The sequence below is a fragment of the Callorhinus ursinus genome, unplaced genomic scaffold (genome assembly GCF_003265705.2).
Source record: "Callorhinus ursinus isolate GAN/ISIS: 27379988/994484 unplaced genomic scaffold, GSC_fseal_2.0 scaffold61, whole genome shotgun sequence".
NCBI classification, from domain to species: Eukaryota; Metazoa; Chordata; class Mammalia; order Carnivora; family Otariidae; genus Callorhinus; species Callorhinus ursinus.
Genome location: NW_027397123.1, coordinates 1764440 through 1788670, shown reverse-complemented (window position 1 = coordinate 1788670; position 24231 = coordinate 1764440). Strand labels below are relative to the sequence as shown.

Here is a 24231-nt window from a genome sequence, read left to right as displayed (position 1 = left end):
TGGTCTGCTTCTTAAGGTGGGTGTGTGACACAACGCGTTCGTTCTAGCATTTCTGTACATACATCTGCATATATGCACATAAGACGTGTACGTGTGACGAATAGGATGGAAGTGTTTCTTGGCAGTTTGCGGGGAATAGAAGAGCGATGTGGCAGTTTGGGGGGATGGAAGAGCGATGTGGCAGTTTGGGGGGATGGAAGAGCAGTGTTGTGAAGTCACGTCCTGGCTGTCTGGGGAAAGGACTGACTGCCCCTGGCCCTTGGAGGGGCGCGTTGCTGGGTTCGTTGCTCAGGCGGAGTCGGCAAGCCCTGTGATGGGGCCCAGGCCTGATCACTGGCTCTTCTCTTGCCTTGCTGAGCCTCACCTTCCTCGTCGGGAAGAGGGAGGCCCAGGTGAGGAGACCGAGTTTGGCGAGATGAGAGAAGCGTTCGCAGGGGCCTACGGCTGTCGTTCGTTCAAGGAAGCAGTGGGAGGAATAAGATCGTTGTGCCATCGCTGGTTTAGGGATCCTGGACCGGCGGCCTTGCCTCCCTGTGCCTCAGCTTCCTCGTCTTGTCGAGTGAGACTCATAGTTGGTGCTTACCTCAGGAGCACAGTGGTGAAGCTAACATACCGAGCCCTCACTCCGTGCTGGACCCCGGGCCTGCCCAGCCTCCCCAGCTGCCCTGGCGCACAGGAAACCCGCGGCAAGCGTGAGCGTTAGGACTGTGCTTCTGTTGCTCATTCCTTCAGGTGATTCCTTCACCGCGAAAGGGGTGGTGCACTCAGAAAAAGGAACAGGACACTTGTTATACCCCTGCTCCTGAGGCTCAGCGCCCTGCCCAAAATGGCGGCCATCACGTTGCCCCCTCCCTTCCCTGAGTTGCTGTGAGGATCAGACGCCGGTGCCGCGCCTTACGGAGAGTCAGCACGCAAGTGCCAACTACTGCCACATGGCTTCTTTGGGAAGTGGATTTTCTCCAGAGACCCCAGGGAGCACAGTGCTCTCGGCCAGTGTCCCCAGCTACCAGATAGGGATGCTCCAGGCTCGCAGCCACCCAAAGGTCACCTGGCTCCGGGCCTGGCTCTGGCACCGGCCAGCAGTGGCTTCAGTGCCTTCGCCTTGTCCCAGCATCTCCCCAGAATGTAAGGCCACAAGAACAGGGACTTTGTGGTCAGTTCTACCCCTGTCTCCGCAGCACCTTTGGTTAAATAAAGCTTGGTGGCCCTGAGTGCCTGAAAGGGCCAACGAATGGGCCTCCTGGGGTGAACTTGACACCTTGTAGGTCCTTACAGCATGGTTCGTGGGTTCGCTCCTGCATTCGACAGAAACCTCCCAGCCTTCCTCCCTGGGTGGGAAGGAGCTGTTCAAGATGATACGAGCATACATGAGGAACCTGATCTTAGGTCCAAGTGGGGAAGGGCCCCTAGAGAAAATGGCGTACAGCCTGAGAGGGGTGAGACGGAATAAAAGAGGCAAAGAGGGAGCAGGAAAAGCATTCCAGGAGAAAGGAACAGCACATGCAAAAGCCCTGAGGTCTAAAGGCTGTCGTCCAGGGAATTAACGTGGAGGATGGAGTGAGGAAGGCAGGCAGGACCCACCCTGCAGGGCCTTCAGGGCCCAAGTTTAGGGATTTAGATCTATTTCCTATAAGGGATGTGAAACCCTTAAGAGCCACACCGAGTACTCTTAAGAAAACACCATGGAGTCAGACAGCCTGAGTTCCAGTCCAGACTCCACTGCACCTTGCAGTGTGACCTAAGGCAAGTCACTCCCTCCCGGTGCCTCAGTTTCCCCCTCGGAAACATGGAGCCAATAATCAGATGTGCTCCCTGGTCACAACCCCCACCCATTGTGGGCAACCAGTGTCCTTACTCTCAGGATTATCATCCATAGTTTTGCTACCTATATATGCATCTCTGGATATAATTGGTTTGGCTTGTTTTTGAACATAATGTGAATGGGATCCTATAGTATGTGCTGCTTTTGTGTCTGGCGTCTTTCATTCAACATTGTATATGTGTGATTCACCCGTGCGGTGACTGCAGCTCATTTCAAGGCTTTGTATTTTTTCACAGTGTGAGTATACAAGTTTGTTTATTCATCTTTTTGAAGGTGCTTGTTACCCATATCCCAGGGCACGTGTATGTGATTTCTCTAGGTTATGATCCTAGGAGAGAAAGTGCTGGGTCGTTAATTAAGCCAATCTTCAGACTTAATCACTAGATATTACTAAGAAGTTTTCCAAAGTGGTTGTACCAATTTACACGCCTAACCAGCCACAGAAAGGGATCCAGTGGCTCTACATTCCCCACCAGTCCTTGCTATGGTCAGATTTTAAATTTTTACCAGTGTGTTGGGTGTGTAACAGAAGGTTTCCTTTTTACCTAAATTTATTTAATTTTAAAGAGTGAAGTGCAAACATCAAGCTGAAAACTAACGCAGATGGCCTGTGGGACGTGGCACAAACCCAGAGGTTTGGGAAACGTGGTGCTAACTGTGTTTCTGTTGCAGCTGACTCCACGGGCACCCACTCCCTCTACACGACATACCAGGACTACGAGATCATGTTCCACGTCTCCACCCTGCTCCCTTACACCCCCAACAACAGGCAGCAGGTCAGTGGGGCCCAGGGCGGGGGCCCCCACATGATTTCCAGTGGACGCACGACTGAACCCCAAGTCACTCTCCTTCCCTGCAGCTGGTAGCTGGCTGCCTGGCAGGCACTGGTTCTCCTACTTTCCCGTGGAGTAGATGGGGGGCCTGTGGCCTTGGAGACGCTCCGCACCATGGTCACGTCACCTGGGGGATGGAGGCTAGATCAGGGGTTGTTTGATAGCAGTGTTTTTCTAACTGTTCCTTAGACATCCTGCTTGCATCTAACTACCCAACTTAGCAGTCTCTTGCATCACCAGGGGTCCTGTGAAAAAGAAGAGTGAATCAGTCAACATTATTTCAACAGAAGTAACAGAAACGCAAACCAAACTGCCATAAGGAAAAACTGAGTCTTACTGGGTGGTGTAACTCTCAAGTGCCTGGATAGGGTTGGCTTTAGGTATGGCTGGATACAGGGCCTCAAACAGTGTTAGGAATCCTTTTCATTTCTTACCTCTGCTTTTCTTCATCATGGCCTTCACAGGTCTTCCCAAGTAGTGGCAAAGATGCCCCCTGACAGCCCTCTGCTCACATCCCACCAGGAGAGCCACCCCTGCGGGGAGAGAACTCTGCCTCCCTGGTGTCCCAGAAACGTTTTGTTGACCAGTCACTTACCAGTCCCTGGGCCAGGGGCAGGGGTGGAACAAGCTGACTGGCCAAGCATGAAGCACATGCCCACCCCTAGGGAGGGTGAATGGGGTCAGCTCAACAGGAAATGCTGATAGGGATCAGGGAGGTGCTTTCCCAAAGGGCACAGACATGGCTGCCAGAAGGAGGAGGAAAAGGTGACTAGGTGGGCAAGAGCAGCTAACGCCTGCTTCGTGGGGCTCCTCCCCTGAGCATGCCATGCAGACTCTGTCCTGAGACAACTCTTCCTAGTTTCTAAAGAACAGAAACCCCACGGACTTGTGGTTTGGAAAATGCCTGTTTTTTCCACTGGTGCAGATGACATTGTAGATTATATAGACCAAAAATGGTCGGATCGGAGTGATCTCATGAAGTTAACCTGGTAGCATTCTGTAAGAGCATTGGTCTCAGAGTTGGCCCTGAGTTTGAGTTCTTTCTTTGCCACTTCTTAGCTTTGTGATCCTGCGTCTCTGAGCCTCGGGTCCCTCCTCTGTAGAATGGGTTAGGGGTCTCTGCACGAGGCGGGGCCCAACACCCAGGAGGGGCATAGGAAGCAGTCCCTCATGCTGGGTATTTGGTAGGTGGGGAAAGCTTGGGTTGCAGAGTCAAGCAGAAGTGGATTCAAATCCAGGCTCTTTCTTCCCATGACTGTTTGACGGAGGGCAAGTCACTTAGCCACTGGGAGCCTCAGCGTTCTCATCAGTAAAGGGGTAGGATGAGTTCATGCCTCACGAGGTGGTTGTGATAAGATGAGCTGGCGTCTCGGAGACCTGATGGTAAGATGCCTCGCCCGGGCTGGCCACAGCAAATGGGTACTTTATCTAGCAATGTCACCGGTTTAAAGCACACATAAAGAACAGTTCCGTAGTGTAAGTCGTGCTGCTCAGTGTAAGTGTCTCTGGAATCCACATTCTGGGCCACTTCGTGTCGAGCTACACAGGATGCCCATCTGTGGACCTCATGTTCCCAACATGGATCCCTGACCGTGACAGTCACGCAAAGGCTCAACTCAAATGTAAATAGGAATGCTGTAATATCAGCAGATAAGTAAAACACTGTGAATACGTCATCGCCTGCAAAGGTAACAGTCTCTTGGTCAGAGACTGTGAGAAACAGAGGAGAGAGGACCGGGCTCCAGTGGGCCAGTCCGAAGCCACAGCTGCCCCGGCCTTCCCAACCCAGGTGTCTGGGGCAGGGACCGTGGCGGCAGCCTGGGATCAGCTCTGCAGGTGGTGTCCAGTCTGCCGCCGTGGGCTGTGAGCAAGTCCGTGTTCACCAGCCCATGCGGACCTCCAGTGGATGTTTATTGAGCACCTACTGTGTGCCGAAACCGATCTCAGCACTAAGCACACTGTAGTAGGCAGCGAACAAAACACGTGGGGAGTCTTACCCTGAGTGAGGCAGAGCCACCAGAGAGGGCTCTGAGCAGGGAGAGACATGATCCAACCCAGGTCCATGGCTCCCTCTGGCTGCCTGTGGGGACCACACCGGGAAGGGGTGAGAACACGGGGTGGCAGGGAGGCTGCTGTGAGGGTCCAGGCAGGGCCCTCAAGCCAACCTGTGCCGCCCTCCTTTCTCCCGTTTCCATTTACCAGTTACTAAGGAAGAGGCACATAGGAAACGACATTGTGACGATCATCTTCCAGGAGCCAGGGGCGCTGCCTTTCACCCCCAAGAACATCCGCTCACACTTTCAGCATGTCTTCATCATCGTCCGAGCCCACAACCCCTGCACTGATAATGTCTGCTACAGGTACGCATCCCTGTACCGGCTCCCCCCACCCCTGCCCCCTCCCCTGCACACACTGGAAGTCGCAGCAGCGGATCTCCAGCCTCCGGGCAGCGTGCAGAGAGACAGCCAGCAGCCGGACCAGCAGATGCCTCCGGTGCCGCCTGTGTGTGCTTCACACCCGCACATGTCCTCACGTCCCTACACCTTCTACGAGAGTTATCCTCAGCAGCATGGCATCCCAGTTTTCATTGGAGATTCGTATTTGCCTGACATCTTTTGGTTGCAAGTGACCAGAACCCCACCTCGATCTGGCTTAATGCAGCCAGGCATTTGTATGTATCTGCTCTCCCAAATGTCAGATTCGAGCGTAGCTCGATCTGCTCCACTTTCCTATACATTGCTTCATTTGCTGGCAGCTCTAAACTTAACATCCTCCCAGCTGCAAATCCAGCAAAAGGAGTGCTTTGCTTTTCTGGGAAGAGAGGCTCCAGAATTGAGGCTCACTGACCTGGTTGGGGGGTGAGGAGCCCATTGTGGAGCGAAACCACCACCAGGCCCAGGGTTGGGGTGGGGGGCACAGGGGCTGAGGCACAGGAGTGATGGCCGGAAGGAGAATCAGAAGATGGAAGGATGGGGGCAGGGCAGACACACACACACACGCACACACATGCACCACTCTGGATATAGAGCTGAGGTTTCAGTTCACAGATCAACAGGCTCCACAGGCTTCAGACCATTCAGCATCCTCCCTGAGGGCCAGGTCTCACCCCAGGGAGTGGCCAGCAGCCAGAGGCCAAATGGAAAGCTGTCTGTGTGTGGGGTGAGGATGTAGTCCTTGGAAACCAGCTGACGGATGACCTAGGCCCGGGCCAAGACACCCGTGTGCCCACCACCAGATTTGACAGATGTTAACATGTCCCTGGAGCAGCACCACAGACTCTGGGGAATGGGCTGAGAACGGTTTGAAATTCAAAAGATACAAAAAGCAAAAAAAAAAAAAAAAAAAAAGTCACAGCCTCCTCCCACCCCTGCCCCACCCCCCACCACCCAGTTGCCCTGTTAGCAGTTTTTTGTGCATCCAGAAATTTCATATATATGCAGGTAACTACTTCTAAGTATTCGTTTTCCTCTTGTTAATACACACGGAGCGTGTCACACACGCTCACCGATCCTTGAGATCTCCAAACCAGTACATTAAGTGCTTTTTTATCCCTTATGACCGCATGACATTCCATCGTGTGGATGCACGAGACTCTTCTCCCCTCGATGTGCATTTGGGTTGTCCTGTCACCCACTGTTCCACTCCATCCTGCAGTGAATAATCTTATTTCTGCTCTCATTGCACGTGCGTCCACGTACACAGCTGGGAAAATCCCTGAAAACAGGGTTCCTGGGTCAAAGGGTATGTGCGTCGGTGCACTGGTGGTCCTGGTGGAATTGCCAGAACCTACCATTTTCCTGTCGGTGAGGTGAAGCAGAGAAGGGATGAGGGTTCCACCACAGTGCAGCGCATGCGGTTACTCGTTCCTAGGACACGGAGCGGCCACCACAAGTGCCTGTGTCTTGCGGCTGGGTGAGCTTGCAGGATGTCCCGCATTCCTCGCATCAGAGGCAGGGCTTGAGCTGGGGGCATGGGGTGGGCCCCCTCCTCTGCTCCTGCCTGGGCTGTCACAGCAACCCACGGCCGACCCCCCGCCTCTCCAGGCCAGCTTTTGGCCTCCGGGATGCTGGCTTTGTTCTGATTCACAAACCGTGGGTTTTTTTCTGTTTTTTTGTTTGTTTTTTTGTTTTAAGATTATTTATTTGAGAGATTGAGCAAGCACCCCGTGTGAGCAGGTGGGGAGGGGCAGAGGGAGAGAGAATCTCAAGCAGACACCCTGCTGCTCGCAGAGCCCATTGCGGGGCTCAATCTCGTGACCCTGAGATCATGACCTCAGCCGAAATCAAGACTGCGCCACCGAGGCGCCCCTAAACCCTTCTTGTTTTTTATTATTTAATTTAAAATATTTTTATTATGCAATATTTTAATCGTTCTGAAAAGCACAGAAAATAATATAACAGACACCCATGTGCCCACCACCAGATTTAACAGATGTTAACATTTTGCCATATTTGCTTCAGCTCTCTTTTCTTTATTTTTAAAGAAAGAAAATGTTAAAGACACAACCAAAGCTGCCCCCCTCCTTCCTCACAGGCAGCTGGTCCCCAGACAGACCATGTCCTCTCCCTTCCCCCCCCCCCCCACCATGTCCCCAAACACATTTCCATCACAACACCCGTCATGCTGTAAAAATGACTTCTTGGCGTGTCCCTGGCCTCCCTTAAAGATAACCCCGTGTCACATCCCCCTCCGTGTATCTGTCATGGCATGGGGCCTGCCATCTAGTGGGCCCTAAAGACGTTTTTGCTGACCAGACAGATGCCTAGCCCAAGCATCATAGGCCCTGAGGAAATAATCGTTGAAGGAATAACTGTGAGTATTCTGGGAATACTTCCTGAGCTACAGCGACGGGGTGGCCTGGTGTCACACCATCTCCTGGTTGTGTAGTGAGGTGCTTTCTGGTTCCAAGTGTGCCATTTCTGAGGGGCACACCGTCCTCCCTATAGCCTGGGGGCTGTGAAAACCCAGTCCTGCCTGCTGGGACATAAGGGACCAGCTGTTCTGCTTGTCCAGAAAGCTTCAGTAGCTTGTAGTTTCATGATTCTTCAAATCATGGATCAGGACTATGGGAAACACACCAGTCTATCACTCTAAGCAGCGAGGTGCTGACTGGAGAAGTTGCAAAGCTGTTGACATCTGTAAAGTACAGTGTGGACACACCACGAATTAGGAAAAACTGGCCAAGTCATCACATCCCCCTTCCCCCGGGGGCTGTGGGCAAGGTTTCGCCCACACGGTTTTGCACAGAAGAAAACCCATCTGGTTTGTGTGGCCTTCGAAGAACCTCACCCCTGGAAAATGCCTTTTTCGGTCAAGCCTCCAGAAAACCTCCTGTGCCTTGATAGAACTGTTTCTTCTTGGTCTGTTCAAGTTCAAGTCATTTTTTAAAAAGATTTTACTTATTTGGGAAAGAGAGCACAAGCAGGGGGAGAGGGAGAGGCAGGCTCCCCACTGAGCAGGGAGCCCGATGCAGGGCTGGATCCCAGGACCCTGGGGTCATGACCTGAGCCGAATGCAGACGCTTCACTGACTGAGCTACCCATGCGCCCCCAAGTCGTTATTTTAATCAGTAGTGAACACCTGTGCTGGTGCTGGGGGATCAGCTAAGCTCCAGGTGGCACCTACCCACACAGCACTCCGGAACTGGGGAAGGGTCGTTGGACCATGAACAGTGGAGGTAGCAGGCAAGGGATCTGGCCTGACCCGTCTGGGGTGTGCAGGAGCTTCCTCAGTGATGATCTGCCTGTGCTCTGGTCCCTTCCAGTCCTTTCTTCATGGGGCAGCCATGGTGATCTTTGCAGATCGTCAGTCTGGTGGTCACTCGTTGCTAGCACCTGTGTCCATCACGGGCCGTTAAGAGGCAGATACCCCGATTAGGTTTTAACTGAGGGTGAATGAACAGGCCACTCACAGGCGGGCCTAGGTTAAGGGAACCAGTACAGGAGAGTGAGGCGTCCGGTGCCAGCAGAAGCAGGGAGCCATTACCCATCCCTTTTGGCTTGATGAGGTTGGAAAGGATGAAGGAAGTTTCTGGAAGCTAGAGAGAGCTATGGCTCTGGGAGAGGGGCCACCAGACAGGAACTCTGGCTCTGAGTTGAAGGATGAAGGACAGCAGCCACTGCCACCAGCCCAGCCCAGCAAGAAAGCCGCAAAGAGAAAGCCATCTGCCAACCTCCCTCTCCTGTCCCCTCCTGTCGCCTGCTGCCGCTTCCTGTTGGCAGAATTCACTAGAAGCCGGAGGGCATGGGAAGCCAGGTGAAGGTGACCGCCCGCAAAAACCCACCTTCCAGGGCACTGAGCAGGGCAGAGAATGGCAGAGACCAGATCTGGGGGTGCAGAGAGTGAAGAGTCCAGGTGTTTAAAGGATCGCTTACTCTCACGATCAGGATGGAAAGTGCCAACACACCGTCAGGGCCCTGCAAGGCCTGGCTCCCATCCCACTCGCTTCTGGACTCCAACCACCCCCGCCTCGTCATTCCCCATCAGGGCTTGCACGCGCTGTACCCACTGTGTGCAGCGCCCTTCCCCCAGCTCTTCCTCTGGCTCCGACTCAGCCTCAGATCCCAGCATAATTATCACTTCCTCAGAGAGGCCCTCCCTCCTGGATTCCCCCTGTCTAGATCCGGTCCTTCTGTTCTGTCTGTAGCCCATTCGCTTTCTTTGTTTTTATAATTTAATTTGTAAGTGTGTGTGTTTGATACGCGTCTGCTCCTGGATTAAAAGCTCTGGGGGTCAGGGACTACTGTACCCCCAATGCCCAAGAGAGGGCGTCCCAGATATGCTTGTCACACAGAGGCAGGAATGCTACACTGTCCCCCTTGTCATGTGGGGGGGGCGGGTGGGGGGGCTGGGAGTCCTAACCTGAACAAGCTTTACACCATGTTTGGGTTTCCTGGCATATGTTTTAGTCAGGAATCTCGTTACTTAAAAATTACTTTACAGTCGGGAGGGAAGCATTAGGAAATCTCTCCTAACGCCATGCTCACAAGGTGACATCTTTGTGGAGGATGAATACAGTGCTCTTTAAGAACTCTTAGCAAGTCAACTTCTCACTCAGATACGACTCATACTGGTTTTAATCATCATCACAGAAACAGCATAGCTCCAAGAGGCTCCACCACCCATTTAAACGTCTTCCGGTGAGAGTCACGTTCCCCTGCCCCTGGGTGAGGACTCTGGAAGGGGCCATAGCCTCTCTGCCTGACTTTAGAAATCGGCTGCCCTACAGTCACTGAGTCTCAACTCGATCAGTCAGTGGAAAGACATATCCGAGATATTCATTCAATCTTCACATTTGACTTACCAGCGAATCTTCTCCCACCTCCCGGCTCAGGGCTGCTTCCCCGCTGGAGGCCTCAGTGGTTGGGGAGCCTGCTTACCTCTCCTCTGTTCCTCCACGTTCCACTTCTTCTGCAGCTAACTGCTGATTTCTGACCTGTCCAGCAGTAGAGCCCCAGGAGGAAATGGGAGGCAGGCAAGTGTCACTGGACTGGGAACACAGCTGACCGCATGCTCCCTGGGCTCTGTGGGGGCTCCCAGCCCACCCTCCTGATCTCCTGGGCAGGGGACCAACTGACCCCAGGCTCCTCCCGGCTGTCGGTCACCTCGGGCACCTGCTGCTGGCGAGGGTGGGTGCAGACATGATGGGGCTCACCGCCAGCTTTCTCCAAAGGTGTTCCTCCCCATAGGCGCCTCTCTCTGTGGTTTGCGTGAGGGGTGAAGGGGCTCACTGGTTTGGCAGATCATTTCCTTTTTACTTTCTCACTCAGTGGCTATTCGTTTCTGTCACAGCGGCACCTCAGTCATAACTGCAGTAAGAAGGGTCTCTTCTAACTTCTCGTTACAATGAATTTTCAGAATAAGCTATGTAGAGATGATTCACACAGTATGTTAAGTAATGTTACACAGATGTGTGAAAGAAGCAAATCATAGGGTCCTGGGATCGAGTCCCACATTGGGCTCCCTGCCCGGTGGGGAGTCTGCTGCTCCCTCTGCCCCTCCCCCTGCTTGTGTGCTCGCTCTAGCTCTCTCTCAAATAAATAAAATCTTTAAAAAAAATCACATAAATGTCCCACATCAGTTAGGTGTTCCCACAGTAACGCTGCTTAACAACCACCCCAAAATCCAGGGGCTCATAGGCGTTAGCATTTTCTCTCTGGCCCACACGTCTGCAGGTCGGCTGAGGTCTGGCTGGCCTTGGCTCCGGGTCTGCTCCAGGTGTCCCTCCTCCTCCTGGGACCCCCGGGCCATGTCCATCTCATGGAGATGGCATGAGCACAGGAGGCAAGCCCGCCTCCCCACCCACCGCATTTCGTGCCTTGCTTGAAAGCCATTGGCCAAATCAAGCTACATGACCAGGCCCAGGATCGGTGGGGTGGGCATGTACCCATCCTCAAAGGTGGAGAGGGAGGAGTGAATTTTTGCCGAACTGTAATATACCAGATAGTTTATACGTATGTAAAGTGAGAGTAGCTCAAATGGAACAATGCTAGGAAAGTTATTCTTGGAACGTCAGTGGACGTTCTAACATCTGCTGTCCAGGAAGTAAACGTGCATGCATGTGCCCTAAGACTGTCTCGTTTCCAGTCTAGTTGGCCAGCAACTTACTAGACAGATGTAGATTTCCATTCTTAAAAACCACACTCCAATTTCTGATCGCATATTTTCTTTCTAAAGGGAGTCCTAAGTGCTTTTCTTTTTACCGTCTATTTCTCCCTCCTCAGTATGGCTGTGACCCGATCCAAAGATGCTCCTCCTTTTGGTCCCCCGGTCCCCAGTGGAACAACATTCCGCAAGTCTGATGTCTTCAGAGACTTCTTGCTGGCCAAGGTGATTAATGCTGAGAACGCTGCACACAAGTCAGACAAATTCCACACCATGGCCACCAGGACCCGCCAGGAGTACCTCAAGGACCTGGCTGAAAACTGTGTCTCTAACACACCCATTGACTCCACTGGCAAGTTCAACCTCATCTCCCTGACCTCCAAGAAGAAAGAGAAGACAAAAGCGCGGGCAGGCGCTGAGCAGCATAGCGCAGGGGCCATCGCCTGGAGGGTGGCGGCTCAGGACTATGCCCAGGGCATAGAAATCGACTGCATCTTGGGGATTTCCAACGAGTTTGTGGTGCTCTTGGACCTGCGCACCAAGGAGGTGGTGTTCAACTGCTACTGCGGGGATGTCATTGGCTGGACCCCAGACTCCTCGACGCTCAAAATCTTCTACGGGCGAGGGGACCACATCTTCCTGCAGGCCACAGAAGGCTCTGTGGAGGACATAAGGGAGATCGTCCAGAGACTAAAGGTAAGGGAAAGAGCTCCTCAATGGTGCAGCTCTTCTGTGGTTTGGCCGAGGCCTCAGGGAACCTCCCCCTCCCCGGCCCCGGCCCCATCAGTCAGGCCAGAATACTAATTGGCCACGAGGGAGTCAGAATTGCCACTTCCACACTAGGGGGTCTCGTGGGCCCTGCAGCCTGGGTTCTTTCTGGGGACAGTTCAGGCCAGGGATCCAAGGCTGTCCATGAGGATCACCTTGGGGAGACAAAACATAGATTTATTTACTTTGCGTCTTGATAGAAAATATAAGTTTATGCTTATGTTCGAAATGTAAGGGTACTTCCTGGAAGAATTAAAATAGAATGAAAAGCTTCCAGGCCATTAAAGGATAGAGCATAAACGGGGCGGGGTTGGGGGGGGCAATATACCAAGAAAGCATGGTGAAAGAAACGGACAGTTACATAACAGGAGTAATTCCAGATCCGTAATCATAATAAATGCAAATGGTTTAACTTTCTCTATTAAAAAACAAAGATTCAGTCTGGGTAAATTCTTACCGTAAGCTCCTGATAGGCAGCTCAGGTTCAGAGTGTTGGCCAAACCAAGAGTGACAGATTGGTTGTAGGTGACAGCTTGGTAGGTGGTGGCCTGAAACGTGGTACTGAGAAGTACTCAGGCCATGTGTGAGCCTCGTGGGAAGGAATGGTGTTGTTGGCAATGGGCTCCCAGTGGGTTTTACGGGAGGCCACATCATGTGTGTCAAATAGGGAAGGGAGCCTGACACGGACACGGGTTCTAGAGTCACAAGGCCTGGCTTTGGGTCTTGGCACTGGCCACTGGCCATCTGTGTGACCTTGAGCCAAGTCCATAACTGCCGTGTGAGTGGCGGTTTTCAGATGTCCCCATCTGAAAAATGGGAACAAAAATTACCCTACGTCATGTGAGTGTTTTAAGGATTGGGTGAGTTACGTTTTCCAGACAAGCTTGCCTGACTCAGCGGGCTGTGACCTCCAGATGCCAGCATGTTCACCTTTCTGGGCCTCTGCGCGCTCTCATTAAGTTCAAGTTGGGTTGATGGAGCCCTGCTCTTGGCTTCCCTGACCCCACATTTCATGCTCGGTGTTAGACAGCAACATGGATGTGAGGTCCGAGAACCAGGGCCTCCATCTGTTTTGTTCACTTGCTTATGTCCTCTGCATAAAACAAGGCTGGCACATAGTAGGTGCCCAGTAAATACTGATTAGGTGGTTAGTTGAATGAGTTTAACTGAACCCTGCCTGTGTGTGGATAAGGAGCGTGCGTGCACAAGCTCGCGGTCGTCAGCCCCACGGAGCGTAGGTACTGTTCTTATCCCCCACTTGACAGGATGAGGAGACTGAGGCTCAGAGAGGTACAGACTCTCACAGAAGGTCATGCAGCCAGCAGGGGGCAGACTGGGATCTGAATCCAGGTTTTCCTGACCCTGAAACCCATTTGTGCCCAAACTCGAGACTGGTAGCTAACTGCTAGCTTGGCATCTCCACCCGGGTGTCTCGGAACCCTGAAACTCTGTCAGAGAGCAGACTCCTGGTTTTCCTCCCCTGCCCCACAGCGTTTTCCTGTGTTCGGAAAGGTCAATTCCGTCGCTCCGTTTGTTGAGGTCGGAAGCCTTGGCATCAGCCCCACTGTTCTCCTCTCACTCCCACATCCCATCTGGCGGCACCACCTCCAGCGGGCAGACTCCAGCTACCCTTCCCCTTCCATAGCCTCCCCCGGCCTCTCCTGGACTCTGCAGTCACCTTCTCGCTGGTCTCCCTCACCTCCACCCTTGCTTCCTTATGGTCTCTCCTGAGTAAGGCAGCCCGAGGGATCTGATCCCATCACTGCTCTGCCCCAAACTCTCTGCCCTCTCTAGATGGAAGCCAGAGTCCTTGCAGTGGCTTCTGAGACCCTGTGTGACTGGCTCCCTGTTGCTCTCTCCGCTCTGGGTATACAGACCTTCGCTGCTTCCTGAGTGTGCCAGGCGGGCATCCAACCTCAGGGCCTTTGCACTGCCTGTGCCCTCTCGCTGGAGCACTTTTCCTGATCCTCCTGTGGCTCACATCCTCCTCTCCTTTAGTCATATGTCACCTTGTCAGGGAGGCATCATTATGTAAAATTGCAATCCCCCCAACTTGGCCCTGAGCATATTCCACCCACTTACCCTGCTTTAATTTTCTCCATAGCACTTACACCATATGAAGCGTATTTATGTATTTGTTGTTTGCCACTGTGTCCTCAGCACTGAGGTTGGAATGCAGCACACACTCGGCGAACTTGTACTGCATGCCTGGCTACATACTTCCCTGTAGTAATAGCAAAAGCAAACATCTACGGGAGGCTGTCAGACCCTGCCCAGCACCTTGCACAACTTTGCATTTTTTTCTTCCCCAAAGCCCAGTGAAAGAGATGCCCTTCTCATCCCCACTTCACAGATGAGGAATCTGGGACCCAGAGAGTTAAGTGCCTGGGTTCTTAAGCATAAGAGTATTCTTCCTCCCAAAATCCTGACAACAGCTCGCTTTTCTTGAGCAGTGACCATGCCGGGCAACGTGCCAGGTGACATGTTTTACCCACATCCTCTCTGTGCCGCTCCGTCCCACGCCCACCCCCGACCCTACTGTCAGCACAGCATTTTACAGCCCGTCAGCACAGCTCCCCTCACAATCTCCATGCCCCAGAGCCCACTGAGGATCCAGGTGGCCAGGAAGTGATGATGTAAGCCATCTTCTGTGAAGGGACAAACCCATCATACACAACTCATGACAGCAAGTCTGCTTCGCCGAGTCCTCCAGGGCAAGGCATCCACGCCGTCCCCAGCAGAGCTAGGATTCAAACATCCTTCATTTGTTAAGTCAGCAAGTATTATTACATGCCTCTGTCTGAGCTGGGCAGTGCTGGGACACAGCAGCGAACATGATGGGCCCTGGCCACCCTCTTGGGGCTCCCGTCAGAGGCAGAAATTGAACAAGGAGTTACAAGTGCCAAGAGGTTAAAGAGGGAGTATTGAAGATGCCAGGGGAACCTATCATGGGGAGAGGTCTCAGGGCCACAGGTCGGATGCAGCCCCCAGACCTAGTCAGTTAATTACTAAAGCTTGACCTTTGGAAGATTTCACGTGAGGGTAGCTCTCCGGGGGTTCTGGCTATACTGGGCATATGTTTGCACAGGGCAGTGGGCAGCTGAAGCAAGGCAATCGGTGCCCCCTTTCAATGCGGGCACAAGTGTACTATTTGGCCACGGTCCCACCCGCCTACTTCTCAGTTACAGTACCCACCAAGTACCCCAGCTTGTGAGCCCGGGCCAGGGGGGTCCCCGAGGAAACAACTTTTAAACTGAGATGAGAGCAAAAAGTCGGAATCATCATGGTGCAGAATGAGGGGGAAAGAAACAAGGGGGGCAGCGGGGAATGTGGCATGGAGGCTAGAAGCAAGAGTTAAAAAGTCAGGTCGGTACAGGTCTTAACGTCTGTAAAATAAGCAAATCAGTTGTACCTGCCTCACCAGTGAGATACTGGTGAAATTAGCCCTGTGAAGGGTTTAGTGCACTGAGAGAGAAACTTGACAGAAACGTCCGATGTGTCCGTGCCCGTGACCAACGAGGCCACACCAGCCCTGGAAGTGGGGGGGCGTGGGGAGGGGCCAACCGTCCCCGGCGGCCACAGCGGGCCTGCTGACTACCGTCCATCCTCCATTCCTCCCCTCCTGCTTTTGGTAGTAAGACCTCCCACAGCACAACAGACGTGGATGTTTTTATTATATCTATTGAGATGATCGTATGATTCACATCTTTTCTCTTATTGATGCAATGCATCACATTATTTGATTTGCAAATATTGAAACACCCTTGCAACCCAGGATTAAATCCCACTTGAAATCGGTGAATGCGGACACATGGGACATTTCTTTGTCACCCACAGCCAGATTCTTTGGACACAAGGGTGACCACTTCAGGGGGGAGGATTTGGACTCCCAAAGCAGAAGTAATGGGCTAGAATGGAGCCAGTCACAAGTTTCTCTCTCAGTACACTAAACACTAGGCTTTCCTTTCCAACCAGTTTAGACTTTTTAATTGTGGACAATGTCAGACAGCCCCAAAAGTAGAAGGACTCCATCTAGCAAACTCCCAGGCTGTCACTGGTTCCCTCAGCTGTCAGCCAGCCCATGGCCGGTCTTGCTTCTTCCTTCCCTCCCCTCCCTTTCCCCCAATTATTTTGAAACAAATCCGGGACATCCTATGGTTTCATCTGTACACATTTCAGTATTTATCGCAAAAGCACAGACCATTCAGAAAGCAACTGTTTTGTCATTATCATACACCGAGCAGTCATAGTAATTCTGAATCGGCACGTGAACAAGTTGGGCAGTGAAAGCAGCTGCTGGGCCCCGACCCGGAATTCTGGAGGACAGGGTAGGAGAGGATGCAGAGTGTCACAGCGCATGCCAGTGAGCAAGGGTAAGCACTGTTCTGTGGGGTGGTGCCGGCTCCCACGCGTGCCGCCCACTGTGCGCACGCCCAGACTCTCGTCTAGCTCGGATGTGGTTACGTCCTCAGGTGAGTGCTTCCCCATCCGCGCTCTCATTTCCGGCTGCCTACGCCCAGCGGTGTGCTTGGCTTGGGCTCCAGGGAATGTGTGTGTAAACGGACGCGTGAATGCCTAGAGTGGTTTGTGACCTAAAATTTCCTCACGGGCGTAGTGATGAGAGAAGGGCGAAAGCCCCTGCTATGATGGGTACGTCGGCAGCAGCGTCTCTAGCCACAGGATGGCTTCCCACCTGCAATTTCAACTATTGCACGTTCTCTTTCCTTAAAGCAGTTTCTGGAGAGCGCAGACCAGACCAATCTCGATGTAACTTGTTCAGTAGCCATGGCTGTGGCTCGTTACATTAATCCTTGTCTCCCAAGAAGAGGAGGGAATTCCTAAGGACACACTGAGGGACCGGGGTTCTCTTCGGTGGGTCCTCTTATCCATAGTAACACGTGATCGTGGCGACAGTCACACACACATGAAGCAGGGAGTGAATCAGAAGCAAGGCCTGGTGTGGTCTGGTCAGCTCCAGACTGGAAGACGGTCTGAGGAGGAGACTGGGGAGGGGGTTGTGGCTCTAAGAATGATGCCATTAAGTAAAGAATAGGGCACAAGCCCTCAGCCAGAGAAGATCCCAGGGTCTCTGGTCTGCTGCTTCTCCGGCCTACTTTGGTTAGAGTCATCAGATCAAGATAAAATATTAGTGGCTTAAAATAACAAAGATTTATCTGTTGCTCACACTCCATGTCCAAGCTTAGGTTCAGCAGGGGTCTCTGCTCCACATTGTTCTCACTCTGGGACCCCAGCTGACCACAAACAGCCACTCTCTGGAACAATCGCAGTAGCTGTGGCAGAGGGGAAAGGCCTACGGAGGGTCTTGCCCTGGCAATTAAATGCCCCACCCTGGATGACGTGACAGTTCCACTCACAACTCATTCACCAAAACAAGTCCCAGAGCCCACCCCCCACAAGGGGGCCAAGAAGTATAATCCCACTATCTGGGGAAGGGGAAGGCCAGGGGCATTTGGAGAACATGGCTCATGACTGCCGCCACTGTCTCTCCCAGCTAAGAAGCCACATGGTTGCATATCCTTGTTTCTTCAGAAGTCAAGAGCCCAGGCTGGGACTGGCTGGGTGTTTACACCTATATCCTGGCATCACGTGGGAGGAATGGGGGTCAGCAGGGTCTTTGGCCCCGAAGGGGGGAAATCTGTGCAGGGGTCATCCAGAGCTTGCCTGTTGCCTACAGGTCATGACCAATGGCTGGGAGACGGTGGACATGACCCTGCGGCGGAACGGGCTCGGGCAGCTGGGCTTCCACGTGAAGTACGACGGGACGGTGGCCGAGGTGGAGGACTACGGGTTTGCCTGGCAAGCTGGCCTCCGACAAGGCAGCCGACTGGTGGAGATCTGCAAGGTAGCCGTGGTCACACTGACCCACGATCAGATGATAGACCTCCTGCGCACCTCTGTCACCGTCAAGGTGGTCATCATCCCGCCTTTCGACGACGGCACGCCCCGGAGGTAAGGGCATCTGCCCTGCAAGGTGGGATCCGGGTGAGGGGGTGGTAGCTTCCAGAGCACTGTCACCCAAGGCCCTTTCTCAGCAGGAAGAATGGTGACAGGGGGAGAGTCGACATCTGTCAAACACCTACTATGTGCCACTTACGGTTGAAGCTTTCCAAATGAGCACTGTCCCATTTCATGTCCAAAATAGTCCCATGAGGTGGGCACCCTCATCAGTCCCATTTTCTAGATGATGCACACAGCATTAAAAGTAACTTGCCCCGAGGACACACCGCACTTGATCCATTTCTTCAGCATGTATTTATTGCACCTCCAGCAAGGTGCGAGCTCCATTCGAAGTGCTGGGGAGACAGCAGGGACGAAATGGAGTGAGTGCCTTGCTTCCTTGGAGTTTGTGTTCTAGAGGCAGGGACAGGCAGTAATGAGGTTTAAGAAGAAAATAAAGCAGGCTGGATAAAGGGCCTGCAGCGTGGTGGGAGAGCTGCTCACGGGTCAGGGAAGGCTACTGGGCAGAGGCAGCCATGTGATCTTGTCCAGGCCAGGGCGTCCCCGACAGTCTGCAGAGTCTCCGAAGTGTTGAGTGTGTGTGGCACGTCCATCCGTGCAGCAGAGACCAGTGTGGCTGGAACAGGGGTGAGAGGTGGGGCAACCTTCGGGGGAGCTTACGGACACAGTGACAGACTTGGGTTTTACTCCATACACAGTGGGAAGACATTGTCTTGTTTTTTTTTTTCTCTTGTTTTTTTTTAAGGTTTTATTTATTTATTTGACAGAGACACAGTGAGAGAGGGAACACAAGCAGGGGGAGCGGGAGAGGGAGAAGCAGGCTTCCCACTGAGCAGGGAGCCCAATGTGCAGCTCGATCCCAGGACCCTGGGATCATGACCTGAACCGAAGGCAGATGCTTAATGACGGAGCCACCCAGGCGCCCCTGTCTTGTTTTTTTAACGGAACATTTCAAGCATATCAAAAGTGTACCAAGCCCCGTTTCAACACACAGCCAATTTTTTGTTTTCGTTTTTTTTTTTTCAAGTTCTGTACCTCCCTCCCTCCCTTGGATTATTTGAAGCAGTCCCAGTGATTAGAATATATCTCTACCCAATAAGAACCTCTAAAAAATTATGTTTATAGTGAAAAATTTTACCAGTAAGTATCAAGTACCCATCTGTGTTTACCTTTCTATTGTATCAGAGAGATCTTTGTTAAAAAGAATTGTTTTGTTAATCAGGCTCCTCCTGTTGTATTTGGTTGATGGGTCTCTTCAGGCTCTTTTAATCTATAAGCTTCCCCTCCCACTTTTTTCCCCGCCCCTTGGAATTTATTTTGGGAAGAAGCCCAGGTCACTTATCCTTTGGAGTTTCCCACTTCCTGCATTTAGCTGCTTGCGTCCCCTTGGTGTCCTTTACCCTGTTCCTCTAGCACATGAACTTCCTATACGCTGGAGTTTGATGTAGAAGCCTGATCCAGTTCTGGTTAAATTTCTTCTGGTAACGACACTTCCCCGGTGTGTGTCTGTCACAGTCACGAGGCACCACATGTCTGGTTGCCCACCATGAGTGACCCTAAGGGCAGAGGGTTCAGATGGTGGCACTTGACCCATCATCATACGCTGTCCCCCTCAACAGCCATGTGTCATTATTGCCTCAATCAGTTATTTCATCATGGGTCACAGAGTAGCGAGTACTGTTCTCAATTCCATCATTCCTTCTTCATTTATTGGCTGAAATCCTTCTAAAAAGAACGTTCCTTCAGTAACTATTTGGTTACTCTGGGGTAGAATTTACTAGATGGGGATGGCAGGGTAAATGCAGTTTTTGGAATGGTGAGTTGGTGCCCTAGCGACCTCCAGAGGTGGCCAAAGACAGAGAGAATCACTACATCCCAAGTGCCGGACACAAAGCTGCACAGAGGAGTCAGGCCTTGGCCCTCATGGAACTATTGAATGGATTAGGGAAGGCAAACGGTGAACAAGGGAATGGTGATTTCACATAGCAAAAGAGGGAGGCAGTTGAGTATCGTGAGAAGGCAGGCTCTGCAGTGAGATCACCTAGGTTTGACTCTTAGTTGTTCCTCATAGTAAACCGTGGCCCTGGGCCTGTGGCCTCATACCCTGTGCCTCAGTTTCTTCATTTGTAAAATGAGGACGGTAATAGATCCTTTCCCCAAAGATGGTGGTGAGGTTGGAGAAAAGCTTTGTAAATAAAGCAGTTAGAACAGCACTTGGCCTATAGGGGGCGCTCTAGAGACACCAGCTGTGAGGTACTGGGTGTGGGGAAAGAGTGTAGCCTGACTTTGGACAGGGTCATCAGGGAAGCCCTGAAGGTGAGAAGGAGCCAGAAGAAGGGTCTTGCAGGGAGGGAGTGGCATTATGAAAGTGAGGACAAAGGGCCTCGGCTTGTTGCCAGACCGCCCAGAGGGTCCGGAGCAGGGTGAGCCAAGGGGAAGGCTGACATAGGTGACACGTGATCTCACAGGGCTGGTGTGACCCTCACTTTACAGATGAAAAACTGAGGTCCCAAGGGGACCCATCCGTTGTGCAGTGTTGTACAGCTACTAAGTGGCAGATAAACCTCAGTCCAGGTTTCCTAGCTTCGCGGTGCTCAGGGGCCTCGGAAAGCCAGCGAGAGCTGTGCACATGCCCAGCTGTGCTTGCTCCACCCACCCCTTCCTGCTTGCTCAGAACTTGGCCGGGGGCAGTTCTGGGCGCGCCTAAACCCTGCAACCAAGGGTTTGGCCTTCCCTCACCCACCTCCCCAGTCTCCCCTTGGGACTCCAGTCAAGCCCCAGGCGTCCTTCTCTCAGCCCTCTTATGGCGCCACAGCCCAACCACACCCGCTCCGGGCTCTGCAGGGACAAGTCAAGCCTAAGTAACTCCACAGGCCAGCTCCCCAGCAGACCCCCCTCTGCCTCACTCTGCACACACCCTCAAACCCACGCACACGACAAGCCAGGCCGCCTGTCGGACGACTCTCTGCACTGGAGGCCACAAAGACGTCCCTGGACCAGCAGGTAGGGGCCAGCGGAAACAAAAGTAAAAGTCTGCAGGCTCCCTTCTCCAGCTTTGTGGAGGCTTTGGGGAGACCAGGCCAGGGAGGGTGTGACCAGACAGACGAGCCCTGTTGCCTGCCCTCATTAGGAGAAAAGCTATCATCCTACCCCCTTGGCAAGGCAGCCACTGAAACAGGATCTCCTGTTTGCAAGGGCAGGTGTGGGTTGGGACTTGCATGGTTTTTGTTGTTCTTCAAATGCAGAGGGGTCTGGCCGACCTCATTTGCAGAGCTGATCGCCCCAGCTCTGGGGTCTCTCCCAGCCTCTTGCTGCAGCCCTGGCCTCCTGGCTCAAATGTCGAAATAGGCCGTGAGTGGAGACACATGGGGACGGGCAGAGATGCTCTCCCTGCCACCAGCCAGGCTCTGCATGGTGTGCATCTAGACCCCACACTCTTCAGACACTGAACAGTAGAGTGGATCGTCCGCACACTCCCAGGCCATCAGACGGGGGTTCTCGAGTGAGCGCTGCACCGCTGGCCACAGCTGAGCTGGGCCAGGTAGCTGGGAGAACGTCCCACAGCCTGATGAGATGGTCATCGTGACATTGGCCGCTTGCATGGGCTCAGGAGGAATGCTCTGATGGGGAAGGCCATCTGGGATGCTTTTGTCCCCTTCAGTTGAACTCAGGAGCTCTGGTCAAGGGGGTTGTAAACTCCTCCCTGAGAAGGGAAATTGAAACCCCACAAGTGAGTGAGCGCGAGGGGTAAGAAAGGAGTCCCCATGGCCCCCAGAAACTTGGCTGTTGGGAATTGAGGACAAGGAGGCAGTGAGGAATAGAGGTCTGTGAGCCCCGAGGTGCCCTCTCTCAGATGTCTCCCACACCCGGCTGAGGCTAGAGCACGCTGTCTACTGCAGCATTGTTGGCTGAGACTAGAAGCAACCTAAATATCCAACCACATTGGTATTTAGGCCCGACTGGCTGAGTGAAGCCCAGGTCATCCGTGTGATGGAATAGTATTTGATTGTTTAAAGGAAATAAAGTGAATTTGTTTGTACTGAGAGGGCCTGGTAAGAAATATCGTTAGTTGGGGGGCCAGGAGGGGGAAGCAAGATGGTATTTGGAGCTAAGTGTGCTGGCCTTTTTATTTTTTTTTCTGTTTTAAATATTTGCATAGAAATAGTTGCATAGGATACTTTTGAAAGAATATATCAGAAACTGGAAGCTGTGGTGGCTTCTGGTAGGTGAACTCTGGGGACAGGGAGGCCAGTTTTGTCCCACTTTCTCAAACTCTGTCTTGTGTCAAAATCATCTCCGGCAGCTTGGTAAAATGCAGATTCCCGGGCCCCCAGCTCAAGGCGGACTCTGATTCCCGTGGGCTGAGTTGAGACCCAGGTATCTGCGTTCCTCTGCTGAGCTCTCGGGGTGGTGTGGGTGCTGCTGGTTCTCAGACCGATGGGGAAGGATCTGTTCCAGAGCCCCCAGTGGGGTGTGGTTGGACTTCAGAAGGTAGAAGGGAGACTCGGCCTCAGAGCACATGGAAACAGCAGGCAGATTGGCCACAGAATCAGCTGGAAGAGGCAACAGTACCAAGGCCCCGTTTGTTAAGCACTTGGCAGGCACCAGACTTTCTCCTAGTGCTCTAGAGCGCCTGCAGCCACTGTCTTATAAATGAGGAAACAGGTTCTGGAAGGAAATCCTTCGCCCAGGGTCATGCAGGCTGGGGTCCGAACTGGCCATCTGGCCCAGAAGCCCCGGCTCTCTACTACCCTGTGCTGCCTTCAAGATGACTGGATAATGTTTCCCCCTTGGAGATCATGCCCAGGGCTCCTGGCCAAAGGCCACGCTGTCAGTAATGGGAGAGAAATCTCACTGGCTCCCCAACCGCTCTTCAGGGGCCCGTGTGCATGGTGGTTCAAGTTGTGGCCTTTGGAGTCAGCTTACTGAATTTAAATCCAGTTTCTGCCTCTTACTGACTGTGTGACCTTGGACAGGTTACTTCTCTGTGCCTGTTTACTTCTCTCAAAAGTGCGGTTGTAGTGATCAGGATTCTGGTGCCCAACAGCAGAACCAGCTCAAGCCTGGTGAAGCAAAAGACAGACTTTCCTGGCTTCTGTACCTGACAAACTAGGAGACGGAGCAAGCTTTAGACGTGGCCAGATGCAGGGACCTAGACGCCCTCACCAGGAATCTTTATCACCTATCTCCTTTTCTACCTTGCTGTCATTCTCATGGGACAAATGTGACCCTCCCTTCTTCACAGTTTCAGCTTAGGACTCCCCAGCACAGCAGCCCCAGTGAACCAGATCTTTCCCCCATTAGTTCCAGAAACAGTTCCAGAGTTGACGCTGTCTCTGCCTGGCCGCACATGGGGCACATGACAATCCTGTGCCGATCATGGTGTCTGGGGGAGGGGGGAGGAGGAGTTTCTGATTGGCCAGGCCTGGGTGACATTCTCACATCTGCAGCCAAGAAGTGGGGTCAGCCCCACAGAGCACACAGACCTGTTCCCAGGTGATGGGGTGCAGGAGCTAAGCAGGCAAGAGCAGTGATGCCGAGATGGGCCCCCTCTCCCACCTCCACCTGGGCCTGGCATATCTATGGGTTCTGCTAGCCATTGGTATTGTTGTCATTCCTCCCATGGTCCCTGGTGACGCGTTGGCACCTACCAACCCAGAGAGATTGCCAGAAGGAGCTCTGACCCTGATAGTGCCGAAGGGCACCGCGTGTTGGGCCCAGGGGCCAGAGCACCTCCTTGGGTTGCCTTCTGAAGACTCCTCAGCAGCCGTGTCCTGAGCCCCCAGCCACCAAATCCACCACATCAGGCAGTCCTGAAAGTTCCCTGGGCTCCAGAGGACCCAGGAGATCCACGGAGGCTCAGCTCAACGAGGGCATGAGAGCTTTGGGGCCGAGGGCTCCAGGCTCCGCTCTGGCAGCTGCTGGGTGGTGGGTTTCGTGAGCCTGGCCCGCTCCTGGGGCTCGGAGCCCCCTCCTGTGCCGCCCTGCAGCAGGGGTGGAGAAGGCCGGCCCAGCCTGCGGACCGCCCCGCCTCGAGCCAGGAACACTGAGGCGTGTGTGCCCGCCTGGTCTGGGGGGAGTCACAGGCCCTCCTGCATCTATTTCAAGGTTCTGGGTTTCGTGGCTTTTTTTTTTTTTTTTTTTTTTTTTCCAAATCACCCTGCAAAGTAGGTCACCTGCTCCTCTTCCAGCTGCCTTTGAGCTTCTTTGGAACAAGGCAGATAC

General features: G+C 53.0%; 1 protein-coding gene across 7 annotated transcripts in view; it reads left to right on the top strand.

Moving 5' to 3' along the window:
- SIPA1L3 (signal induced proliferation associated 1 like 3) overlaps positions 1-24231 on the top strand; it is a 222508-nt gene that overhangs the window by 144052 nt on the left and 54225 nt on the right. For all 7 annotated transcript variants that reach the window (XR_012375996.1, XM_025854293.2, XM_025854295.2 and 4 more), the window contains 4 exons: positions 2495-2598; positions 4858-5015; positions 11379-11955; positions 17723-17997. Coding sequence is in view for 6 of the 7 variants with exons in the window: in XM_025854293.2 (XP_025710078.1) it covers positions 2495-2598; positions 4858-5015; positions 11379-11955; positions 17723-17997 (1114 nt within the window). In the remaining variant the exon portion in view is untranslated. The remainder of the gene's footprint in view (positions 1-2494; positions 2599-4857; positions 5016-11378; positions 11956-17722; positions 17998-24231) is intronic.